Source organism: Daphnia pulicaria, chromosome 1 (assembly GCF_021234035.1).
Source record: "Daphnia pulicaria isolate SC F1-1A chromosome 1, SC_F0-13Bv2, whole genome shotgun sequence".
Classification (NCBI taxonomy): Eukaryota; Metazoa; Arthropoda; class Branchiopoda; order Diplostraca; family Daphniidae; genus Daphnia; species Daphnia pulicaria.
In genome coordinates this window covers 37,287,235-37,309,431 of record NC_060913.1, presented here as the reverse complement: position 1 = coordinate 37,309,431, position 22,197 = coordinate 37,287,235, and the positions used below count along the sequence as shown (strand labels likewise).

At 38.7% G+C, this 22,197-nt stretch overlaps 1 protein-coding gene and 1 long non-coding RNA gene across 12 annotated transcripts in view; both read right to left on the bottom strand.

The window, feature by feature from the left end:
• Window positions 1–3,835: 3,835 nt before the first annotated feature.
• Window positions 3,836–6,542, bottom strand: LOC124340536. Of its 3 annotated transcripts, XR_006918061.1 has the most exons (6): window positions 6,244–6,540; window positions 5,837–6,113; window positions 5,655–5,766; window positions 5,409–5,588; window positions 5,175–5,321; window positions 3,838–5,101 (listed from the first exon to the last, which is right to left on the bottom strand). It is a non-coding gene; the product is annotated as an uncharacterized LOC124340536 (long non-coding RNA). The 3 variants fall into 3 exon arrangements; XR_006918062.1 differs by having other exon boundaries at window positions 3,836–5,101; window positions 5,405–5,588; window positions 5,655–6,113; window positions 6,244–6,542; XR_006918060.1 differs by having other exon boundaries at window positions 5,655–6,113; window positions 6,244–6,541.
• A 982-nt stretch (window positions 6,543–7,524) lies between these two features.
• Window positions 7,525–22,197, bottom strand: part of LOC124340471 (protein nervous wreck-like) — a 32,750-nt gene continuing 18,077 nt past the window's right edge. For 2 of the 9 annotated variants that reach the window (XM_046793023.1, XM_046793060.1), the window contains 2 exons: window positions 7,803–7,853; window positions 7,525–7,621 (listed from right to left, as the gene is read on the bottom strand). In XM_046793023.1, coding sequence (XP_046648979.1) covers window positions 7,841–7,853 — 13 coding nt within the window. In that variant the 3' untranslated portion in view covers window positions 7,525–7,621; window positions 7,803–7,840. Of the gene's footprint in view, window positions 7,624–7,745; window positions 7,854–8,032; window positions 8,087–8,261; window positions 8,305–8,466; window positions 8,537–8,691; window positions 8,783–8,946; window positions 9,063–9,216; window positions 9,328–22,197 lie in introns of those variants that run through there. The other 7 variants (XM_046793041.1, XM_046793050.1, XM_046793015.1 and 4 more) reach the window with 5 other exon arrangements.

The window sequence follows — 22,197 nt, the reverse complement described above, 5'->3', positions numbered from 1 at the left end:
GTACTCCCCTCTCGCAGACCAGACGACACAAATACACCCGCTTAGCACCTTCTTCACTAGTTCACTTACATCTCTGTAAGCACCCCAGACCGGGCCTTACAAAAGGGCTACGTTTTTTTATGAATTGGTTTTTTTAGGAGCCGAATTTATGGCTAAAAGTGCTGTAGTCGGAGGGGAGACTTTGAGTTTTCGTGATATTTCACGATTTTCAATCCCGATTATCTCGAAAACAAAAAAAAAAGATAAAAATCCGGACTTTTTTCAGTTGGAATCGCCTTGCGATTTTGAGAAGAATAGACCTAGTCCAGATTTTTAGAGTCCCTTTCCGGATTACGATTCGAAATAAACTTTCTGAAACGAGTTTCAAGTTTGCTTGATCCTAAAATTTTAATTGCAAAATTTTTAGGAGAAAGCAAGTAATTCTGGCTTCAGAAAAGTTTACTAAACACTAAAAAACAAGTAACTCAACTTTAAATGGACACAGTCGAAACATTTTAAGTATCGAAAAATTAAACTGAATTAAACACTGAAATATGTATGTAGTGTTGTGGACGAAAGCTCAACGCGAAATGGGGAACACAACTGAAAAATCGTCTAACTTTTAGGAACTGCAAGAAAGGGGCGTGTCAGCTCAGCAGAAACGAAGAAAATGTAGAATTTTTGAGTTGCTATTGGTAGGAGATTTATCGGGGATTCTTTGTGGGCGGGGAATAGTAATGGTTCTATGCTTAACCCCCCAGTCCCTACTAAACCCCTTTGTTTCAGAAAAACGTGGGGGAGAGTAAGCAATTCCGTAGACCCGGCAGCAGTGCACGGCTCTCAGAAACGGAGATCTGAACGAAATCAATTTTGAGGGTGGGTAGGGAAATAATTCTAATTGCTTAAAAAATCGTGACTCACGGGTGCCATAAAAGAAACGCAGATCTTTTTTTTAAGACCGTTTGCATTTCTCTAGCATTTCCCAGTGAGTCACAATTTGAACGTAAAGTAAGCTCATTTACATATGGGCCTCTCTACTGTCCGGACACTTTTGCCTCGGACAAAAACCTACCCATCCCATAATTTTAAAATTCAAAAAAAAATTAGGGTTGTTCCTGGCACTCGAGAGAACCTAGGAAAAAATTTTCATTCAAATCGAATGAAAATTTGACCACTTTTTCGCCTTGCGAAAACAGCGGTTTCCCATAAGGTTCTCTCGGGTGTCCGGACACTTTAGATGCCCACTGTAGGCCTACATGCAATTCGTGTCTGCTGATGCCAATATTATAATTATAATAATAAAATAAATATATTTTCAACTATTTAGTTATGAATTTATATTTCCGATGTAATAATTTTGGGACATTGTTGAGGGATGGGTGGGTAAATGTACTGTTGATGGTGCTAGATATAGATATAGTAGATATCTTATAGGTGGCCGTTTTTTTTCCTTTTTTTCGAATTTTTTCCGATTTTTTCGAACTCTTTTTTTCAAAATACGAAAACAATGAGCGAAAATGAAACTGTTGGTGCTGCACAGGTGCTCGTCAATATCGTATTTTTTATGTCCTTTTTCAATTGTGTCGCTATCTGGGCTTTTCTTCTTTTTATATTTATGTGTTAAAGGTGGTTCTTCTCTCATGAGATCTCACATAAGACTGTAAAAGAGCTTTCCAGCACGTCAATAACAGAAATAAAAAGGCCAGTGTACCAATCCAGCGGTCTATTGTTTTCGGTTGGCGATATTTCCGAGAAGTTAAAAGAGTTTGCGCGAGTGTTTTCTCTCCTGAAATTTTACCTCTTGGGACAGCAGAAAAAAAATGTTTAAAAAACTATTCATGAATTAAATTCCCATGAGTGCAGCAGAACTATCCCTGCTGCAGAATACCCGCCCTTGGACGTTTACACTCAAAAAATCATGTGCCACTTTCTAGTGTTATATCCGGGGGAAAACGAACTGAGGAAACCAGACTCTTGCATGATGGAGGGCTAGTGTTGGAACAAGCGAGAGAAAGAAAAATGCAAAGCGTTTTCTTAGAAAACGCTTTGCATTTTCTAGAAAACTTTTCTAGAGCAAAGCTTAAATCATTTCATTTATTGAAATTTTAAACGTTAATTATAGCTGTACAAATCTATATCTCAAAACACACAAATTGGTTTGTTAGCTTAATTGAGTATAGAGCGCCGTGTCGAAACTGTCGTTGTCATGCGTTCGATTCTCTTATTACTAGCCGAAATCTCGAACGCTAAATCTCTTGTTATTTTTATAAAAAGATTTTATTATTTTGAATGTATCCCCCCTGATCCCCCCTAGGAGAATGAACGATTAAGTTTTCGTATTGTATATTTACGACATTAAATGAATTAAATCATTATTTCAATCGTTTAGCCTAGATTGCGCAATGGTCTAAATAAATACAATATTCGCAATGCGACCGATTTGAATTTCCTGTTATTCCAGATGCTCATGTGTGACTTGTTTGCTTCCGAATCAGTGAACAACACAATTTATATTAAATTTTTTAAATTTTTTATTTGGGACAGAAAATTGCTTTATAAGGAATCGCAAAGATAGTCATAATATTTAACAGGGCAGTGTTTCGTCCATCTGTATCATTAACGGCAATAATCTATTTTGGCACAATATAACAAACAATAATAAATTTGCTGCTGGATGATGGTGCTTATAGGGTGCTTATCATCGTCTCTCCCTTTGATTATTCAATTTTTCACGATTGTCGGAGATCGCCGTTCAATTTCCTCTTCTTCTTGTAAGTTTTTGGGGTAGACAATCGAGTACTATCTAATCCCAAATATAAGCTGGCGTGGTTTAACTGTTTTTGTCTTGCTTTGGGTATTATATATTGCGCTAGAACAGCATCCGGTCGTGTTTCTTTTTGCCAGTTGGCTGACAGAGGTTAAATTTTGCCTGCTGCGCGCATCACATTGCAAGACATTAAGTAAAACTTAAAAAAAAGGAAAGGAGCATTCAAATATTTGTATCACAATATCTTCAATAATCCAAGGATAATAATAATAATTTGATGAAAAATGGCTCACGATACACTCACGACTGAGCGGATGATGACTGATAGAAATGAAAGAACGATGGGAACCATGCTGGAAACTTTGTTCAAGACAAACCTTTTTTTTAATTCAATGAAATAGCTCATATAGATTTCTGCCAGAATCTAGTTTTAACTTACAACCAACCACAACAAACCAACAACAAACCAACCAACCAACAACAAACTTACTAATAAAAGTCGTAAAAACAAAAACAATGTAATTTGAGAATCTTAGACACGGCTGCTGGATGGCCGCGCCGAACCAGTTTAACTTTATACATAAAGTATAGCCTATATTTATTATATCTTGGAGGTGGCAGCGTACCAGCAGCAGCACCAGCCATTGTGAGCAGCAACGACGATGCCTTGTCGTATTATAATAATACATGCTGGACAAAGGAATAAATAAAACTACAACCTCAGTTACAATGTGGCAACACGATCAAATAAATTTCGTAAAAAATATAACTATTATTTGAGAAAAATAAAACTAATTTGAAAGCACGACTTTGTCGACTTACCGGGACAACATGCAGCCATCTGCCATCTATAAGTAGTCCAGCTTATATAGTAGATGGATTAGAGCTTATTCCGTCATATTTTATATAAATAGTCCATCAGACCATTATATATGGTCGTCGAATGAATAATTTAGGCTGTATAATGTCAATGTCGTTGTATTCTATAGTCAGCACAGGCTTTTAATACAACAAAAACAGTACTTAATATACGAATACAAAGCACCGAAAATAAAAATGTGAACAATTTATCCGTAATGTGTTGCAGTATACTAATACTCATATACTGCATAAGAGGACTTGCTTACAATACTTGCTATGCTACAATACTTGCTTTACAATCTTGAATTGTTGATTTAATTGCAGATAACTCGTGTGTATTTGGTAATTTGATGGTACTTTTTGCGCTGTTGTGTTCTTGGCCGATCGGTCGAAAAGGACCAACAGAATCTGGAAGACTTGACAACCATTGAAGACCGATCGAGACACACTGGTTTCACCTCAAAGCAGAAAAACGGATTAAAAGTTGACGTGAAAATAGCTCATCAGCCTGGACAACCCGACGAACCTCACACAGAAATTTTTTCTATAGTCCCAAAAATGTGGGAAAAGATGCGTCAGAGAAGTCTGAATAACTCGGAGAAGCTATAATAATCTGAATTGCTGGAGTCGCCGCCGGTTCCAGCAGTTCCACTCAACCCTGCGCTATCTAGAAGCCCTATACCACCGACCGTATGTGAGACGTGCTTATCCTTATTACTTTGGAGATGCATCTTCGGATATCCGTATTATGGCGGATACGGTTCGTATGGTTGAAAAATATAAATTACGGCGGAGGATACTACGGCGACTTTGGTGATTACGGAGGTGGCTTTTGTGACATGGATATTGGAATCGATTCAGATTAATAGATTATTAACTACATTCGTCCAAATAAATCTCTCACAGTTGTAAAATCAATTTCAAATTTTTCCAACAACAAATTGTATTCTTTGTTCAGGAACAGTCACGATAAATATAGTTTACATTCCTGATTACATTAAAAAAGAAAACAAGGTGAGAAACGTACTGAATGGAAGAGTAAATAAAAATCCACGGCTTATTTCGGGCCAACGACACGGACCAACTTCAACATCGGTTGAAAAATGTGAATCGACAACGACGCTGATAAACTGCGATTATGTAATCGTTCTTGCACTTCAGCTTTTTTGAAATGCGACACATACTCCGGAAACGGCTCGGGGCGGGCGTAAGTGGCTTGATCCGTCAGAGTAGCGAAAAGTCGCACGTTTCGTCACTAATTCCGTCGCTGTCCTTGTCAGCACTGCCGACGGCTTCGCAAAGTTTCCAACTCGAGCGGAGATCGCTGCTCAATTTCTTCTTCTTCTTGGCCGTTTTCTAGGTCAGCTGGACGATCGAGTAATGCTCCAAATGGACTGGAGCTTTAACTGTTTTCGTCTTGCTTCGGGTATCGCGCTGAAACAGCATCCGGTCGTGTTTCTCCTGCCAGTTGCCTGGCAGAGGTTGGTTTATGGCCTGTGGGCATCGCATTACAATGTACAGCAAAACTTTTATTTTAAAAGAGAGGAGCCTTCAAATATGTTAATACCACGATATGTTCAAGAATCCAAGGATATTTGATGAAAAATGGCTCTCGGCTGAGCGGAAGACTAGAAATGGACGAACTGAATGGTCGTTGTTGATGACTTGCTCGTCCAATTGCGGATTGAAATTCAGTTATGGAATGTTAGTCCACCTAATAAAATCAAAATTCCTTTTAGCTTTACTTTTGAAATTGTTTTTACGATTATTCCGGATTATTTTAATACGAACACGTACGAACACCAGACGATGTTTGGCGGAGCCTTGAGCATCCTTCATGTCAAATGTGCTGATCGGTTTCATCTGAAGAAATCTAATAAAGAAACGAAAATCTCACTGGCGATCCTCTTCAACTTGGTATTGATGTCTTTGATCCGATCCATGGGACGTTGCAGCCATTCCGGGAACTCGTCCAAGACCACTGGAATTATTTTTCAGAAATATGTGCTGATAATTAAGGTTTACGTAATCATAGAAAAATGATTACCATCTCGACTGTTGTTGCTCTTTGACGACGCCAAGAGTTTGATGGCCCAATTCTTCAATTTGTCAGCCGTGCCTTTAACTTATTTGTTCTGATCTCTAATAAAGGCGAGTGCCTATGGATTTAAAAAAGTTAAAGACGTTTGATGTCCAGAATTGGAATGTAAATTTGTTGTCGTATTAAACCAGCAGGGCTTCCAAGACTCCTCTTTCATAGAGACTGTTACAAGCTTGATTTAACAGGCTGGCCAAACGGTCATCTAGAAAACCGCTTAGTTTTTCCGCCGGCATCCGCTTTAACTCCCAAGAATGTTAATCAAAATTTTGAACTAAAGTCGGAAAACGTTTTGTAATTAATAAATCTCGGACACGGTTTGATGGCCGCCGAACCAAAATATATCCAGTAACTAGTCGGTTTTCTCGGAGGTGGCAGCCCACAGTCATTAGAGAGTAACAACGATCCCTTTGTGGGATATCGACAAATTTGAATAAATAAAATAACAGGAATAATAATGGCAACAATTTCTCAAATATTAACAAAAAATTCCGAAAAAAGAAAAAAAAAAAACAATTAAATATAAGGCGTGACTTACCGGGCCACCAAGGCCAGCCATCCAGCTTAGCACAGACGATTGCGCCCAGTCAAATAAATTGACGGGAGGCTATAACGTCTTTTTTGGCTCTGCGACTTCACCATTTCCATCTGATTTTCCTTCACTTTTGCTGCTGCTGTTGCTACCGATTTTGTTGTTAGCCATCTTCTGTGGAAATTGAATTGAATCTAAATCAAAAATCGTTCTGCATAACTTCCCTGCCCGATAACGAACCGTAAACTGAAACTGAAATCCTTTTATTACGGAAAATGCGGAATTTCAACTTTGAGGAAATTGCGCAGTTAAGTTCTCTCCTTCCCTAACCTAGCATCAACGTTTTTTGAAAAGTAAACGAAAACGATGGCGTATGGCGTATGAATATGCGTCTCGCATTTGCCGTCGGACATATCAGGGGAGGGGGGGGGGGGGAATTGGTGGGAACAAGAGAACACGATACACAGCAATAAATAACATCACTGCACCATTTGTTTCACATGCAGTTTCAAATCGAAGAAAAATCGAAGCGCGACTGTTTTCGGATTTACTAACCTTATTACCAGAAAATGTATCAGCAATTTAACTTAATTAGCATTTCAATGCTCTCCAGTGTAACGTCGAATCAATGCACGAATGAATAAATTAAGGAGCAGAGCAGACAAATAATCCAAGCTCCGAGACAAAATGGACGGAATTCAACCAAAAAAAGCAACGCAATCACGTCAAGTGATGCGTCATATCTGCTCCAAATAATTTGGAGCTAAATGAAAATGTGTAACCAAGGTTTTTTAATTGAGCCACAGCAGCGTACTAGTGGCGCCACCATCTATACACTTTTTCGTACCCTGTCAATAACAATGCGGGTTACAATGTTTCCACAATTTGCTCAATAAATACTACCGGAAGTATGCGAAAACAGCTTAATTTTATGTAAAGTGCGAACTTATATTACTTACGAACTAACGAACAAAATAAATGCCAAATTATGAAAACGGATACCGTATAGTTAATTCCCTGGACCAAATATTTTATTTACAAATTACGGGGCAAAATCCAGAAACATTTCAAAGAGTGCGTGTCATTTCAGTGCAGAGTGCATGTTTATTTTCGAGCAGTGCGTGCTGTGTGACTGCCTGACACTGTATCTCTATTTGCGTTTTTCATATGAGAAATAAGACAAAGTTTACTTGATGACAAAAAGCCAGGTTAATATTTAGCGATATTTACATAACAATCACGACGCTTTGTGCAACACCATCGAACATGCAATATCTGCTAATGTTTTTATCCAACATAAATTTATTACCATATTCGAATCTTACATAAGTTTCGGTCACATACTTTCAAACGAAGAACTCGGGTTGATCTCATCCATCTGAAACTGAAATTAATAAATGCCTGTTAATTGTGATAAAAATTTTAACATATAAATAGAGATATTACGTCTCAGTAACTAGACAAAACATTAGAGGTTAGCACAATACTAAAACACAAAGTCATCTAACCTACTGATTTCATGCTAACATGTACCAAAATGGGAAGTAAAGCGAAATGCGTTATACCTCTATTAAATTGGAAAACATTTGACACGAAACGCACCTTACGGACACGAACTGAAATTCAAAGGAAATAATCGGTTATCATTCTTTTGACTTATGAAAAATGCACAACCCAATTAAAAACAAAATCAGCAAATGACAAAATGTCTCTTCCATCAAGAAATCAGATGACACGCACGAATAAACATCATTTAAACACGGAACCCCACCGGAAACATGGGCGAGCGACTTACTTTTTAAAATATAAACCCGAGCCAATGATGTTGCTTGCCATTATAATTTCCGACCTGCCATAGAATTTTAAAAATTAGTAAGTGAAAAACGGTTCAGGCAGTTATCAACTACAAGTCAGCATCAGATAACGATTGGTGGTCTATTTTGTCGTCATTCAATCAGTCAAGAGTAGCAAATAAAGTGTTCATCATTCTGATAGTCTTACAATAGCAAAAATCCATTACTTACCAATTATGGAATGGATTGTACCAGTGAGGAGAAAGCCCAATTCCTAAGAAAAATAAAAAAGAATGTAAGTAAAACAAGACAGATATATTTTATGGTAAAAGTGTTCATTTCAGATTTGCAAAATTTTTCTTCCTCAATATCAGATGACCTATGCAATTGAATCATCATACATCAAAATTGTTTCAGATTTGAGTATAAACATTACCCGAGTTCTAATTGGATGAAACCAGGACTGCAACAAAGTAAAGTACACTGGTACATACATCACAGGAAACCTATAAATAGAAGCTTGTTAAAACATTTCCCTTTTCAAACACAGAAATATGGACAGGCTTGATGAAATAGAGCTGATATACATTTCCTCCATGACATTTCAAGTAAATATTTTACGTCAGGATTAGACTCGAGAACACAGTTTAACCTAACTTACTTCCAGTTTGCTACCACAAGATTCTTTTTCTTTTCACATTGCTGGATACATAATCCAAAGCTGTGCACCAATCAAGACCTGAAATAAAAGTCTAAATTAATCATAACAGGAAAACAAAATCAATATCAGTTGACACACAACTAGGCTCATCAGATAGGAGCGAAAGACATTAATGCTAAATGTCTTCACAAACATTAAGATTGAATATTCTCATCATAAATGTGTGGTAACTTAAATTAACTTTAAAATGTTCACCTTCATTTTAAGCAGGAAGGAATTCGCCTACGAACACGTGGTTTTGAAGAATGCTAGGATGGTGGATGCAGAGTGGATACATTTGAAAATTACAACCACGTTGTTTGCCTGAGAACCTGTAGTGACAAAAGATGGAGTTTAACGGCATTTACAGAGATTGGCACATAATATCGTTACTTCAAAAATTAATTTGGAACTGAGATTTAATCCAATTTAACAAAATACTTCAAAGTTCAAGTAACCTATATTTCGGTAAAATAATGTACTTACCACGGCAGTGAGGGCAACATAAACTTGGGATGGGCATTTCTAGACTGAAGAGAAATAAATTTTCGAAGCGCAAGAAAATTCTGTTTCTACATTTCCCGCAATTCCCAACCCCATCCATCCCATCCCCATTAGACAACGAAAAGTGCTGAGTTGCCAGGTCTTGGTATGGTCATTTTAGCATTTTCACCCAAACCAAATTGTTAAATGTGATTTTTTTAATGAGCTTTATTTATATTAATGTTTTCTTGCTCTGTGTAAAACCCGCTCATGAAAAAATAAAGGGATCATATAATAAAATGTGTTAAAAAATTTACTTTATGCTAAATGGTATTTTGTTATTATAATTTTTTTTGTTTTAAAAATAGGCCTACAGGGTTAAAGAAATTACAAAATTAACTTAAGTTCCAATTTTTGTTTAATTACAATGTTATTTAGTATTTTAAAAAAATTAAAATCTTTTGAAAAATCGGTGAGCAGTCGAAAATTTCCTTTCGCGTTTTAACATGGCGCTTATGGGAAAACGAAAAGTTTTAAAATCTCTCCCATTTGTAACCTTAACCACCTAAAAATACAAATTTAGTTTTGTTTAATTAATTGTTTCTTCTACTTTAAGTTTTTACTAGTATTTTGAAGGCGGGACCTATTTTTCTTTAAGTTATTCATGTTTTTATAGGCCCCCCAAATCGTCAATTTCAGTTTTAATAATCAACACACCCGCTGGGGGACTTCTTGTCATTCAGTCACTTCTTCACTTCTTGTCACAATGTTAAAACGCGAAACGAAATTTTGGACGGCTCACCGATTTTTCAATAGATTTTAATTTAAAAAAAAAACTAAATTACATTTAAATTAAACCAAAATTGGAACTTAAGTTAATCTTGCAATTCTCTTTAACCCTGAATTTTTAAAATAAAAAAATTTTAATTACAAAACACCATTTAGCATAAAGTAAAGTTTTAAACACATTTTTAAATATGATCCCTTTATTTTTTCTAGGGCGGATTTTACACAGAGTAAGAAAACATAGATATAAATAAAGCTCATTAAAAAATCACTTTAACCAATTTTTTTTGGGTAGACCCCCTTTGGCTCTAATAAAGGTCGAAAATCTCGATTAGGGACAACATGCCTGAAATTATCACAGCCCTCATATGGAGCTTCATTTTCTATAAAATAATACAAAGTGAAAGAACAAGTTATTTTAGTGTTTAATATTTTTAAAGGATTTTTCATCATTCTGGCAAGTTACATTTTTTTTCTGACTTCACTGGACATTGTAGTTTATTTATTATTCATTTTTTTGTAAACGTCTCTACCGTGTTTACAAAAAATATCGCCATTTCCTGCTCCAAGGGAAGAATGGAAAGAAGGGACGAAGGAAGAAACTAAGTGGAGACAAAGGGGTGCACGGGGTTCTCTTTCCTCGGAGCAGGATATAGTCGTTAAAAAAAGCCTTTTCTTAAAATTTAATAATACATAAACTACAATGACTATCGAGGGGAAATTAAAAGAATACCTGATAACTAAGGAATATAGTTATTCATTTATGAATAGAAACTGAAGACGACTGAAATGGTAAATATAAAACTAACAATCACACCGGCGAAACTCCCATATAAGCCGCCATGCAAGAACGATTACCCGGTTTGTATCCAATTTTTTTCTTCGCTTTAATCGACTTGGCAACTTCCGACGTTAGCCGACGTTAGCCAAGTCTATCCCATCAATTAAAAATAAATAGATTATTTTTAGACGATGCAGTTGAAGAGAAAACTGCTGCAAAAAAACCCAAAAAGTCACTATTTTGGCTACCACCCCCCTCAGTTTTTTTAAATATCTCCCAAACTACAATAGCTAGGGGATGGCGGTTTTTACCAATTGGCTTGGGGAATAATTCTGCACGAAACCCATCCACTTATTTATTTTTATCACCCCTAGCGATGATTTTTGCTAAATCAACCCCCCCCCCCCAAAAAAAAAATCACGGGTGTCGGTAAAGTGCAGGTGCAGGTTGGACGGGGGGTAAAGTGCGGACTCCGGAGTGCAGGGTGCGGCGTTCAGGTAGGTGGGTAAAATGCAGGTCCATATGCTGCTCACAGAAAGTGCAGGCTAGGTTTTATGTCTTTTAAAAAAACTGGTGGTGTAATAATTTAATTACATTGAAACTTTTTTTTCATTTTTATTTCGTTAAATTTTGAAGAAAAGTTGTCAACGTGAATTCTTCAAAACAAAACATTTGGCGCAGTCATTTTTTCATCTTCAGCGTGGCAGAAGCCACATGGTATTGCGCAAAGTTAAGAAAGTTCATGAGCTGGGATGCCTGGAGGTGCCTTCTTCGAGCTTCTGGAATCCCCAGACACTTCTTACCGCTTCTTACGCTCCCCTCCTTTCCATTCCTCCTGAGTTGAACTATAGCGTTCTTATATTTCCCCGGAGGCCTCCCACTAGAGTAATCGACAATTTAAGTCGTTTGGTTAGTTCTTGCCCAGCAGAGCAACAGGTTGACGTTATGTCGAAGAAGGAAGCCAGTGATAGTGATCAAAGCGATGATGACGCTGATGATTCTGTTACCGAGGACCGTGCAAACACGACTTTAATACCAACTTTGGACATCTTCATCAAAGCTAATGTGATTTCGATTCAGCCAATCAATCCCAAGGGTGGGCATTCATACTTGTTCGACGGAGGTGGTAAGAGCTCTTTGATCTTTAGCCTGGTTCACTCTTGAAATAAGCTTCCAATTTACAATTGCAACAGCATGGACGCTTTTTGTAGCTTGTGTCCGGTGTGAGAAAGCCTTTTTTTATTTATGTTTTCTGAAGACACCATTTAAGCAATTCTACACACCACGTGAAAAAGCAATTAAATGGTTTAATTTTGTAAACCTGATTCTCCTATTTATATATCCTATTATATATGATATGTGTAGATGCATGGAGGGCTGATGGATATCTTTGGCGACACAACGGAAGTCCTATACCTTCCATTCCGGAATACGAGCAACGTATTTTCTGTTAATAACTGGCCCGAAGAAAGATGAAAATTATCCAACGACCAGTGACTTCACTCCGTCAGTGTATTGTCATCCGGACATTCCATCTAGAAAATGTATCTGGTATTGCGGAGACGATACTGTTGTGACTCAGTTTCCACACAGCAACTCGAAATGGAAGGCCAAGCTAACGCCGCCGTAGGTTCGTACCAATCCTGATTTATTTGATGAAATACGGAAGAAAAATGGAGCTCCTAGCACGATCTTTAGAAATCTGCTTACTGAGGGGCCAACAGATCTAATACGACATTTAGTCGACGCTCCACGTGACATAGAACAAGTTAGCAACATAAAAAGATCAAAGAAGAAGTGATCGCTTTTGTCAAGACGCGTTTTACAAGATCATCGACTTGAAAGCTGAAGTAAAGGAATTGTTAACGTATTATCGGCTGTTCCCTAACGTGGTTGTTTTTGGTTACAATGACGCTTTTCTCACTCAATTACGTGCAATTTTGGGGAGAAAAGATTTACCAAATAAAATACTAACCGTCGATACGACCTTTAAACTAGGAGATTTTTACTGCACTGTTCTGATTTTTTTCGAGACCTAGTTTGAAGAAAACACCTCATCCCAGTCATTTACATGCTACACGAACGCAAACTGCAGGATTGCAACGATGTTTTCTTCCGAGAAGTAGCGAAGTTAATTCCCGAACTAAAAAATCCCCGAATAGATTTTCTTTGTTACTGACGACGAAACTTCGATTGTAAATGCCCTCAAGGAACATTTTCCTAATGTTGATGCATATCGATGCTGGAATCACGTTATTACGACTGTCGCCGAAAATTTGCTTCGGTTAACATTGGAAAACGGAAGCAGCAACAAAAATACATTGACGACATCTACACCTTAATTAGGGCGTCCGCTAATGAAAAGTATATGGAATTATTATTGAGCATGTCAGTTGCTTGGGACAAGGTTAGTAACCTGATAAAAATTGAATTAGTTCACAAACATGATCATGTGAAACAGTAGTTGTTAATTAAATTTTAATTGCTTTCAGTCCTTCTATGCCTACTTTTACGACAATATCCACACTGACATCGATCGAATTGGTCGCTGGTCTTTTTCTAAATATGGGGTGGATTCAGTTACAACTAACCGATCAGAGTCGTTTAACCGAGTCATGAAACAGTTTACCGATGGTAAAGAATCAGCAATTGACGTTATGATCTTGATTCTCTGTCGTTTGTTCCAATCATACGATACTCAAATAATGCGTTCGAGGTATATCCGCTATTTGCACTTTTATATACATTTTTAGCTAATTGTTTTTTATTTGTTCTAGATACAAAATCGGAGTTGAACATACCTTGTGTGACCATCTAACAGGGACTTACAACTTGGAAAAAGATAGTCCGCAACTAAACGAGATTTAAACGGTGGATCAAATTATCAGTGATGTTAAAGATGCTGTCAAGAAAGCTGAAAAAATGGTAGGATAATAATACAACTTTCTGAAAATAGATCCTATCGACTTTCTATTCATCCACACTCTGCTACCTTTTTTTGTGTTTGACATTCAGTGCCAGGACTCACAACCAGCAGCATCGGAAAAAGTTGAGCTTCCTAATAACGAGGCAGTTCTGCAGTTTTGTTATGAGCGAGCAGTTACACTCATTGAAAGAAATAGAGTTGAACTCAATACTTCAAGGCAAACCTTTTGCGATCCACGCTATTACAGAACCACGGTTGGTTCGCCTTTTCCCGATTGTGAAATGCTCTTGCAACCCAACATGGATATGTGCGCATATTTTAGCAGCGCAACTGTTGATAGGATTTCATAAAAGCAAATCTAAAAAACCAAATGCAACGCTATTGTTAAAGTGAAACCGACAGAAAGCAGATAAATTATACGGTCGCAAGCAGCCAAGGTATGTCGATGTTGATCGAAAATCAAAAGATGTCGCTGGCAGTGAAAAAGATGACGGATCGCCCCAGAAGTATACTGCGCAGTTTGAAAAGGCATGTCAACTCCACTTAATCACCTGTTACTCACCAAAATTTTTACCTCTTCTTGTTGTGGGATTTTAGTTACTTTCTGCTTGCCGTAAGAAGTTAACAGGAACTGGAGACGCAAAAATTAAAAAAAAAATTGAAAAGAGCTACCTCAAAGTGAGGTAAAACTATCGATTATCTTCGGACTTCAATTCGCTAATGGATGATTTTACTGACGAACTCGAAAGCCTCGATGTCAGTGAACAACCCTACATTACAATTAAGAGACTGATCGACGTTTTTAAAAAGTAACAACCTGAACCCAGAAATACCGATTCATGCAAACCAGCACCTGGAATATCCACTAAAGACAATGAGAATGTTATGTCTTGTGAAGAAGTAGGAAATCTTTATAATTACAACTCATTCAGTTTTGATCTATTGGTAACGTGAACACTTTCGACTAGAAAACGAGTGAGAAGACCGACGATCCTATATCTACGTTCCCACAAAAACAGATGAAGATCAACGTATTTCCGAAGAAAGCACCTCTTTTGAAGGACCCACTAAAGAGGTTAAAATTAACTAATCAAAAGTTATCGTGTCTCATCAACTGTCTTTTTTTCTTAGACTTTAGCTGAAACCACAAACACTAACGTCCCTCGTCGTGGTCTTAAAAACAAAAGGCCTTACGGGGAGTCTCTTCATCTAATTTTCTCTCAAAGGTATTAAATCAAGTTCTCAATTTAATAAATCTTTTTGCAATTAAACACTTTAGTAATTTGTCAAGTTGATTTTTTGTTTCCTTTCTTGTGTGTGTGTGGTCCATGCCTTTATGGCTTTGAACCGACAATAATCCTAATTCACCAACAGGTTATGGGCCCAGTTTACGTGAATAATTTATACTTTTATTAATTTAGAAGAATGTCGTGCTCATCAAAGAGTTTAAGCCACGTAGTAAAGTTTGATGGGACCAACTTGCCACTATGGAAGTTGGGTCTTGACGTGGCCCTTGAAGAACATGATGTACAGTCTGTCACCGATGGCACATGTGCCATCCCAGCTGAGGTATACTTGTTAACATATTTAAACCATGTATCACACATGCACACCTTTCTCTTTAAAAGTTTGCATGGATCTGCTCCACTCACTTTCTCTGCCAAGACGCACTCACTAAACATGTAATATGTATGTTACAGGTTCGAGCTATTATTCAACCTGTTGAAGGTGCTGAGGCTGGAACAGTAACACTGTTTGGCCCCGTTCTGAACATTGAACAAATCAAAGAGTGGAAGACAAAGGACTGCACAGCCCGTCGAATTCTTCTCTCTACCATTGAAGAAAAACTACAGAACACTCTTGTTGGGTGTAAGACAGCCTACCAAATTTGGACGAGACTAGCAACACAACACAACAAGTGTGCATCAAACAATGTTTATGTGATTCAGAGGAAATTCATGAACTACGACTACCAACAAGGTATTTTTTTTGATAAAATAGTTACGATACATTATATATTCAATATATATTTTAACTATCAGGTCATGACGCCATGTCCCACATCTCAGCTATCGAGACCCTGGCTGAGCAGCTAAAGAATATGGGCGAAGCTCCTACTCTAAATCAAATCTGCACCAAGATCATTTATACTCTACCGTCACACCTCCGCGGTTTCATCACCACATGGGAGTCCCTTCCAAAAGAAGAGCAGAATATTCCGTTGCTGACAGCAAAGATCCTGAACGAGGAAAGCAAGAACGATTTGTTTCAGCCACAAGATCTCGGTTTCCATGCAAATAGTCATGGCAATAGAGGAGGCTACGGCAATAGAGGAGGCTATGGAAATAAAGGAGGGTACACTGGTGGAAATGGAGCTCGTGATGGCCCACCGACTAAGAAAGCAAGATACACAGGCCCACCATGTGATTTCTGCACCACTAAGGGAACTATCGCTACCCACCCCTTCTCCGAGTGTAGGAAGAAAGTCCATGCAGCCAAACGAGACTCAGCAAACGCCGCTTTTCTCCTCCCACCTATTGTGGATTTCGGTCTACCTGCGTCGTCCAGCATTCTAGCCTATCGTGATCCATCTAACTGGTTCGCTGATTCTGGAGCTACGGCACACCTCACCAATCAAAGACATCTTCTACGCAATCTTGTTCCTGTCCCGGTAGGGAGCTGGGTAATTCAAGGTCTACATGACACAAAGGCTGATGTACCCGCTTACGGCGATGTTATATTCGAAGCTCTAGTCAATGGAAAAAAACGAATCGGAAGTCTAAAGAAGGTTCTCTACGCCCCAGACGCTGGAATTAACTTAATCTCAATCGGAGCAGTCACCGCTCTCGGCACAGAAGTCATTTTCTCCGGGGAAAGTGTCATCTTTAAGAAAAACAACGTTATAGAAGTGACTGGTTTTCGAGCAGGAAGAACGCTCTACAAACTCGATATCAAAGCCATAGTTGAGTCAATCCAAGAAGAACGATTCATGGTAGTCAAACAGTCAGGAGCTTCACTTTTTAGCTGGGATTTACGCATGGGACACGTCAACTGTACAACCATCCAACGAATGGCGGCAAACGGCTCAGTAGACGGCATCGTCATTACGGATCATGCCCTTCCTCCTGTATGCACAGGGTGCATTTATGGCAAAATGTGCCGCAAACCGTTTCTTCCCAAAGTTCCCCCTAACCCATCTCAAATTGAAGAAGAAAAACAGCTACAAGTTGGAAATGTTATTGTCTCGGATGTTGGGGGTCCCATGCAAGAAACGTCTCTAGGTGGTGCCAGCTACTACGTCGCGTTCAAGGACAAAGTCAGTGGTTATCGACGAGTTTTCTTCATTAAAAGGAAATCAGAAGTTGCGGGTAAATTTAAAATTTTTGTTTCCTCTTTTCAAAATGAAACGGGAAAATTAATTAAATGTTTACGAACAGATAATGGCACCGAGTACAAAGGAGCCGATTGGATCTGGGTGGAGGAAATCGGCATAAAACGGCAGTACACCGTAGCATATTCACCCCAACAAAATGGCGTCTCCGAGAGAGACAACCGAACGATTGTAGAGGCAGCTCGAAGCGCTCTGTATGGAAAGTCACACCCAGTCTCCCAGCAAATTCTACTGCGACTCTGGGCCAAAGCGATTGCATACGCCGTCTACACCTTAAACCGCACTCTATCGCGCACCAAAGCTGTCACACCTTTCGAAAAATACTACGGTACTAAACCTAATATTTCTCACCTCCGCCAATTTGGTTGCATCTGTTTTGTTCACGTTCCAGATAAAACTCGTCAAAAATGGGACAAAAAAGGAGAAAAGGGGATGTTCCTCGGTTATGATGATACCTCAACCGGCTTTCGTGTTCTGATAATTGGGACGTTAAAAATCAAAATCAGTATTGATGTCGAGTTCGATGAAGAAAACGAGCTGAGCAATAATTTGTGTGCTCCTTCCAATCAACAGCATCTCAATCTGCTTCCGAATTTTCCATTTTCGATGGAACAAGCAGCACAGACAACAGGTACTTTAGTAACAACAACCCAAGTTGAGCCAACTATTAATGTTCCTTCCACTCCAGTCGACACAAGTAAATCACCCATGAAGGACAACCAAGCCCCTATTTTTCCGTCACCTGCGCCACCGGTACTTGACGAACAAAATGGATCCGGCTCTGGCGCCGAAGGTAACATCGACGATGAACTCGACCCACAGAAAAATCTCTCGATCTGCGAAGATAGACGGTATCCACGCCGTAATCGAAAGCCCAAAGTGATCAAGAGCATGCAGTCGGTCGATGCTATCGTTTTCGAACCTTTCGAACCGAACTCGTACAGAGAGGCAATGGATTGTCAAGAAGCCTACCTCTGGCAACCATCCGTTCAAGAGGAGTATGACTCTCACATGAAGAATGGCACCTGGAGTCTCGAGCCACTACCAGCTGGACGCAAGGCCATTGGTTGCCGGTGGGTCTTCAGAGTTAAACCCGGTCATCTAGACACACCCACTCGATACAAGTCACGATTCGTCGCAAAAGGATATTCTCAAATCAAAGGTATTGATTTCAAAGAAACATATGCCCCTGTTGTCGGTTATTGTTCCCTACGCGCGGTTCTGTCCATTTGCGCAGTCCTCAACTTAGACATGGCGCAACTTGACATTAAGACAGCGTTTCTTTATGGGCAAGTAGAGTAGGAAATCTTTATTGAACAACCGGAGGGTTTCATTGTAGTAGGCCAAGAGCATCTAGTCGGGAGGCTAAACAAATGCATATACGGGCTAAAACAGTCACCCAATGTTTGGAACACTAAATTTAACGGTTTTCTCATTAAATTCGGGTTCACCCGAAGCAAACACGATCCATGCGTCTACTTTCGTCGTAGAGAGGAGGAAATTCTGATTCTCATAATCTGGGTCGACGACGGGTTGATTTGTAGTAATAGCAAAATAGCCATCACAGAAATTCTTGCTTTTTGGGGTGAACATTTTGAAATTGCCTACAGAATTGCCGGTTCGTGGGGCTTGAGATTGAAAGAAACAGAAAAGAGCGCTAACTTTACATCAATCAAGTCACCTTCATCGAAAAGATTTTAAATCGCTTTAATATGTCCTCTTGCAATCCAAAATCAACACCAGCAGATCCGCACGTTCGTCTTTCCAAGGAGATGGCCCCCTCTACCAGAGCTGAGCAGCTGATAATAGAGCACATCCCATATCAACAAGCCGTTGGATGTTTGAATTATCTGACGCAAACCACGCGGCCGGACATTGCATTTGCCGTAGATCAGGTTTCTCGCTACTGTCACAACCCAGGTGTTCAGCATTGGGAAGCTGTCCAAAATATCTTCGCCTATCTGAAAGGGACGATTCGGTACGGCCTATGCTACGGCGGGAATAGTGGGAGCACTACTACACCTCTCATCGGCCACACTGATTCCGACTACGCGGGCGATCTAGACCATTTCCGTTCAACAACTGGATACATTTTTCACTACAACAACGGTCCAATCAGCTGGTGCAGCAAAAGACAACCGGCAACTGCATCGTCCACTACGCAAGCTGAGTACCAGGCGTTGAGCGATGGATCTAAAGAAGCAGTTTTTCTCAGTTGGCTCCTACAGGAAGTAATAGTTGGGAGCAATCGAGCTGTTCCTATTTTTTGTGACAACAATGCCGCGATTCAACTTGCCAGCAACCCAGGATTTCATTCTAAAACGAAACACATCAATGTCGCGTATCATTTTGTTCGCGGGTTTGTCGAGTCACGACAGATCATAGTCGAGCGAGTAGACACAAAAGATAACCTGGCTGATACCTTGACAAAACCACTTCCCCCTACTGACTTTAAGAAGTTTCGAGCTCTTATCGGAGTCCAACCTCTTGAATAAATTCCAAAGCTAAAACAGACAATAATCTTAATTCACCAACAATAGCCTATCAATTACTTCTTTCTGAAAAAGTGCGGATAAGTACGCAACTTTTTCATCCGCTATTCCATGCATTGAGGAGTTGAAGCTTCACCTAGAAAACTGTTGTGATGTGACGGGCTTAAATGGCGTGGCATCTGCGATGTTAGAAGATCTCAAAAGAAGATTTAATTTCATGTCAGATGAAAGAGATCCTGATTTCGACTGCTCCTACCTTCTAGCCACTTCCCTCGACTGCAATAACAGAATGTTCTTCATTGAAGATCTTAATATTCAGAGTCTCATTGTTAAGCATGTGGTGAATGTTGCCAAGCAAATGGGGTTGCCATACTCCGTAACACCAACTCCAGAAACAGAGTCTCATAATCTTCCTACTTCTGGCAATTCTACTCCTGAATTACAACAAGAAAATGAAGATACTGGCTACAATAGTTTGAATACGCATTCCTTTCGTTTGTTAATGAGAAAAAGAGCCGCCAGATTATCAAGTGAATTCCCATCTCGCTCATCATCAGCCATGTCCGGCAGTTCCACTTCGAATGAACTTGATCCTGAAATTCAACGTTCGAACATTGAAACTGAACTTTTAGACTACTTCCACTTTGCAAGTCACGAATTCGATCCTTCTAAGGATCCACCAGTTCAAGATGTGATCTCTTACTGGAAGGATTTGTCTGGTCGTTTCCCTACTTATCCAAACTGGCCTATAATTTACTGGTTATACCAGTTTCTTCGGCATCATCTGAACGCAAATTTTCCATTGCCGGATTGCACTGTCTAGGACACAAAAATAGGACGGTGGAAGAAGTTTTGGCCGCAAAAGTCTTCCTCACTTGCAATAAGGATTTATTGAGGCCTTTACTTTTTTAGTTGGAACTTATTTTTTTTTCTTTTGTCTGTGCGTTTATTTAATACGCAGTTTCTTTTTTTTTTAGTTGTTCATTGCTTCATTGTGACGTTGTTCAACGCTAGCAGCAATTTCAATATAAGTAATCAAGACCGTGACTGATTTCAGTGATTTGATAGTGCAATTTTTTTATTAAATATCGGTAAAAATAACGTCGAATTTTCGTTAACGGAGACATTTTATAACGGCGTTAATTAAAGGCGTTAACGAACGTGAAAAAATGAGACATCGTTAACTTAAGGGATAACGCTAACGTTTAGAAAAAGCACTAACAAAACATCACTTGGAAATTTTCAGAATGACGGAATTTATTGCTAAACTTTGGACCCTTTATCTAAAAAAATCTTCCAGTATCGTTTTACAACCATTTTTTTTACTAATTACCTCCATTTATCTAAACTAAATCAGAAATCTATTACCCTTGATGAGTAACGTTACGCAAAAAAAAACTCGAATTACGCATTTAGGATTTTCAGAAATTGTATGGCTTCGATAATATGAGTTTTAATGTTTATCAATTACTGCATGCTTGCGATTGTGATAGGAATTGGGGGCCGCTGTGGGTAACATCTGCAATTGGGTTTGAAAATATCGATGGAGTTCTTGTCGATATGTTTAATTGAACTCAGTGCACGAGTCTTAATATTGAAAAAAAAACTTCCAGAAATTCATAGAACTAAAAACAATCATCGCTATGATAAATAGTTCGAAGGTTAAAAGTCACACTTCGATTACGTTCAATAAAACATTTGTGGCATCTACTGTGACAACCCAAAAAGGTAGTGAAACAGGACATCAACATCGTATTCATGGGAAATGGAAAACATCTAATATTTACCTGAACAAAAATATGCATATAACAGCTGTCTGTGATGATGGAAGTCACGTCTTTACTACCATCTCAATTCCTAAACTGTTTGAACAAAATTGTTGAATCAAAAGATTAGAATTGCACTTTTGAGTATTCTTATTATGTTATTCTTAACTTCTGTGTTTCATGCAGCCATTGGAGTCCTCGGCAATGTATACTCGTTACTTCAGATAGTAAAATTCATTTGTGTTTTCTGTGACTAAAGATTAAGAAAAAAATTAATTTTTTGTATTAGTTACAGTAACCTAAATATTTCTCTTTTCATATGAGTCATTAATCTGAATGCACCTCAGTTTACAGACGCAATCACCAGAATACCTGTAACTATAACTGTGAAAGACGATTAGAAGACTTTATATATCCTCTGGTTATTTCCTTTGAAATCCAAATCATTTGAAATTATCAAGTATTCAAAAGCATAACAATTTGGAAGGGTCCGCCGTGTTGGCTGATTCCAAGTTGCAACACAACCCTTGTGGCACAAAATCTATTGTGGATATCCAGTTATCCATCATTGATCTTAGGATATTTTGAACATCCAAAAGGGCTGTTTGACATCTTTTTTGAAATTTTTTGCCATTGCGGCAACGCAGCATTTGAATAAAGATAATGTCTGCTACAATTGCCCGTCCCGCCTTGTCTGGCTTTGTCCGACCGATTGACGAAAGTCAAATGACGTCAGACAAAGTTAGACAAAATATTACGTCAGGTGACTAACGTCAATTGATCAGACAAGGTTGGGCGGGCTATTGTAGCAGACATCATCGAACCTCAAATGCTGCGTTGCC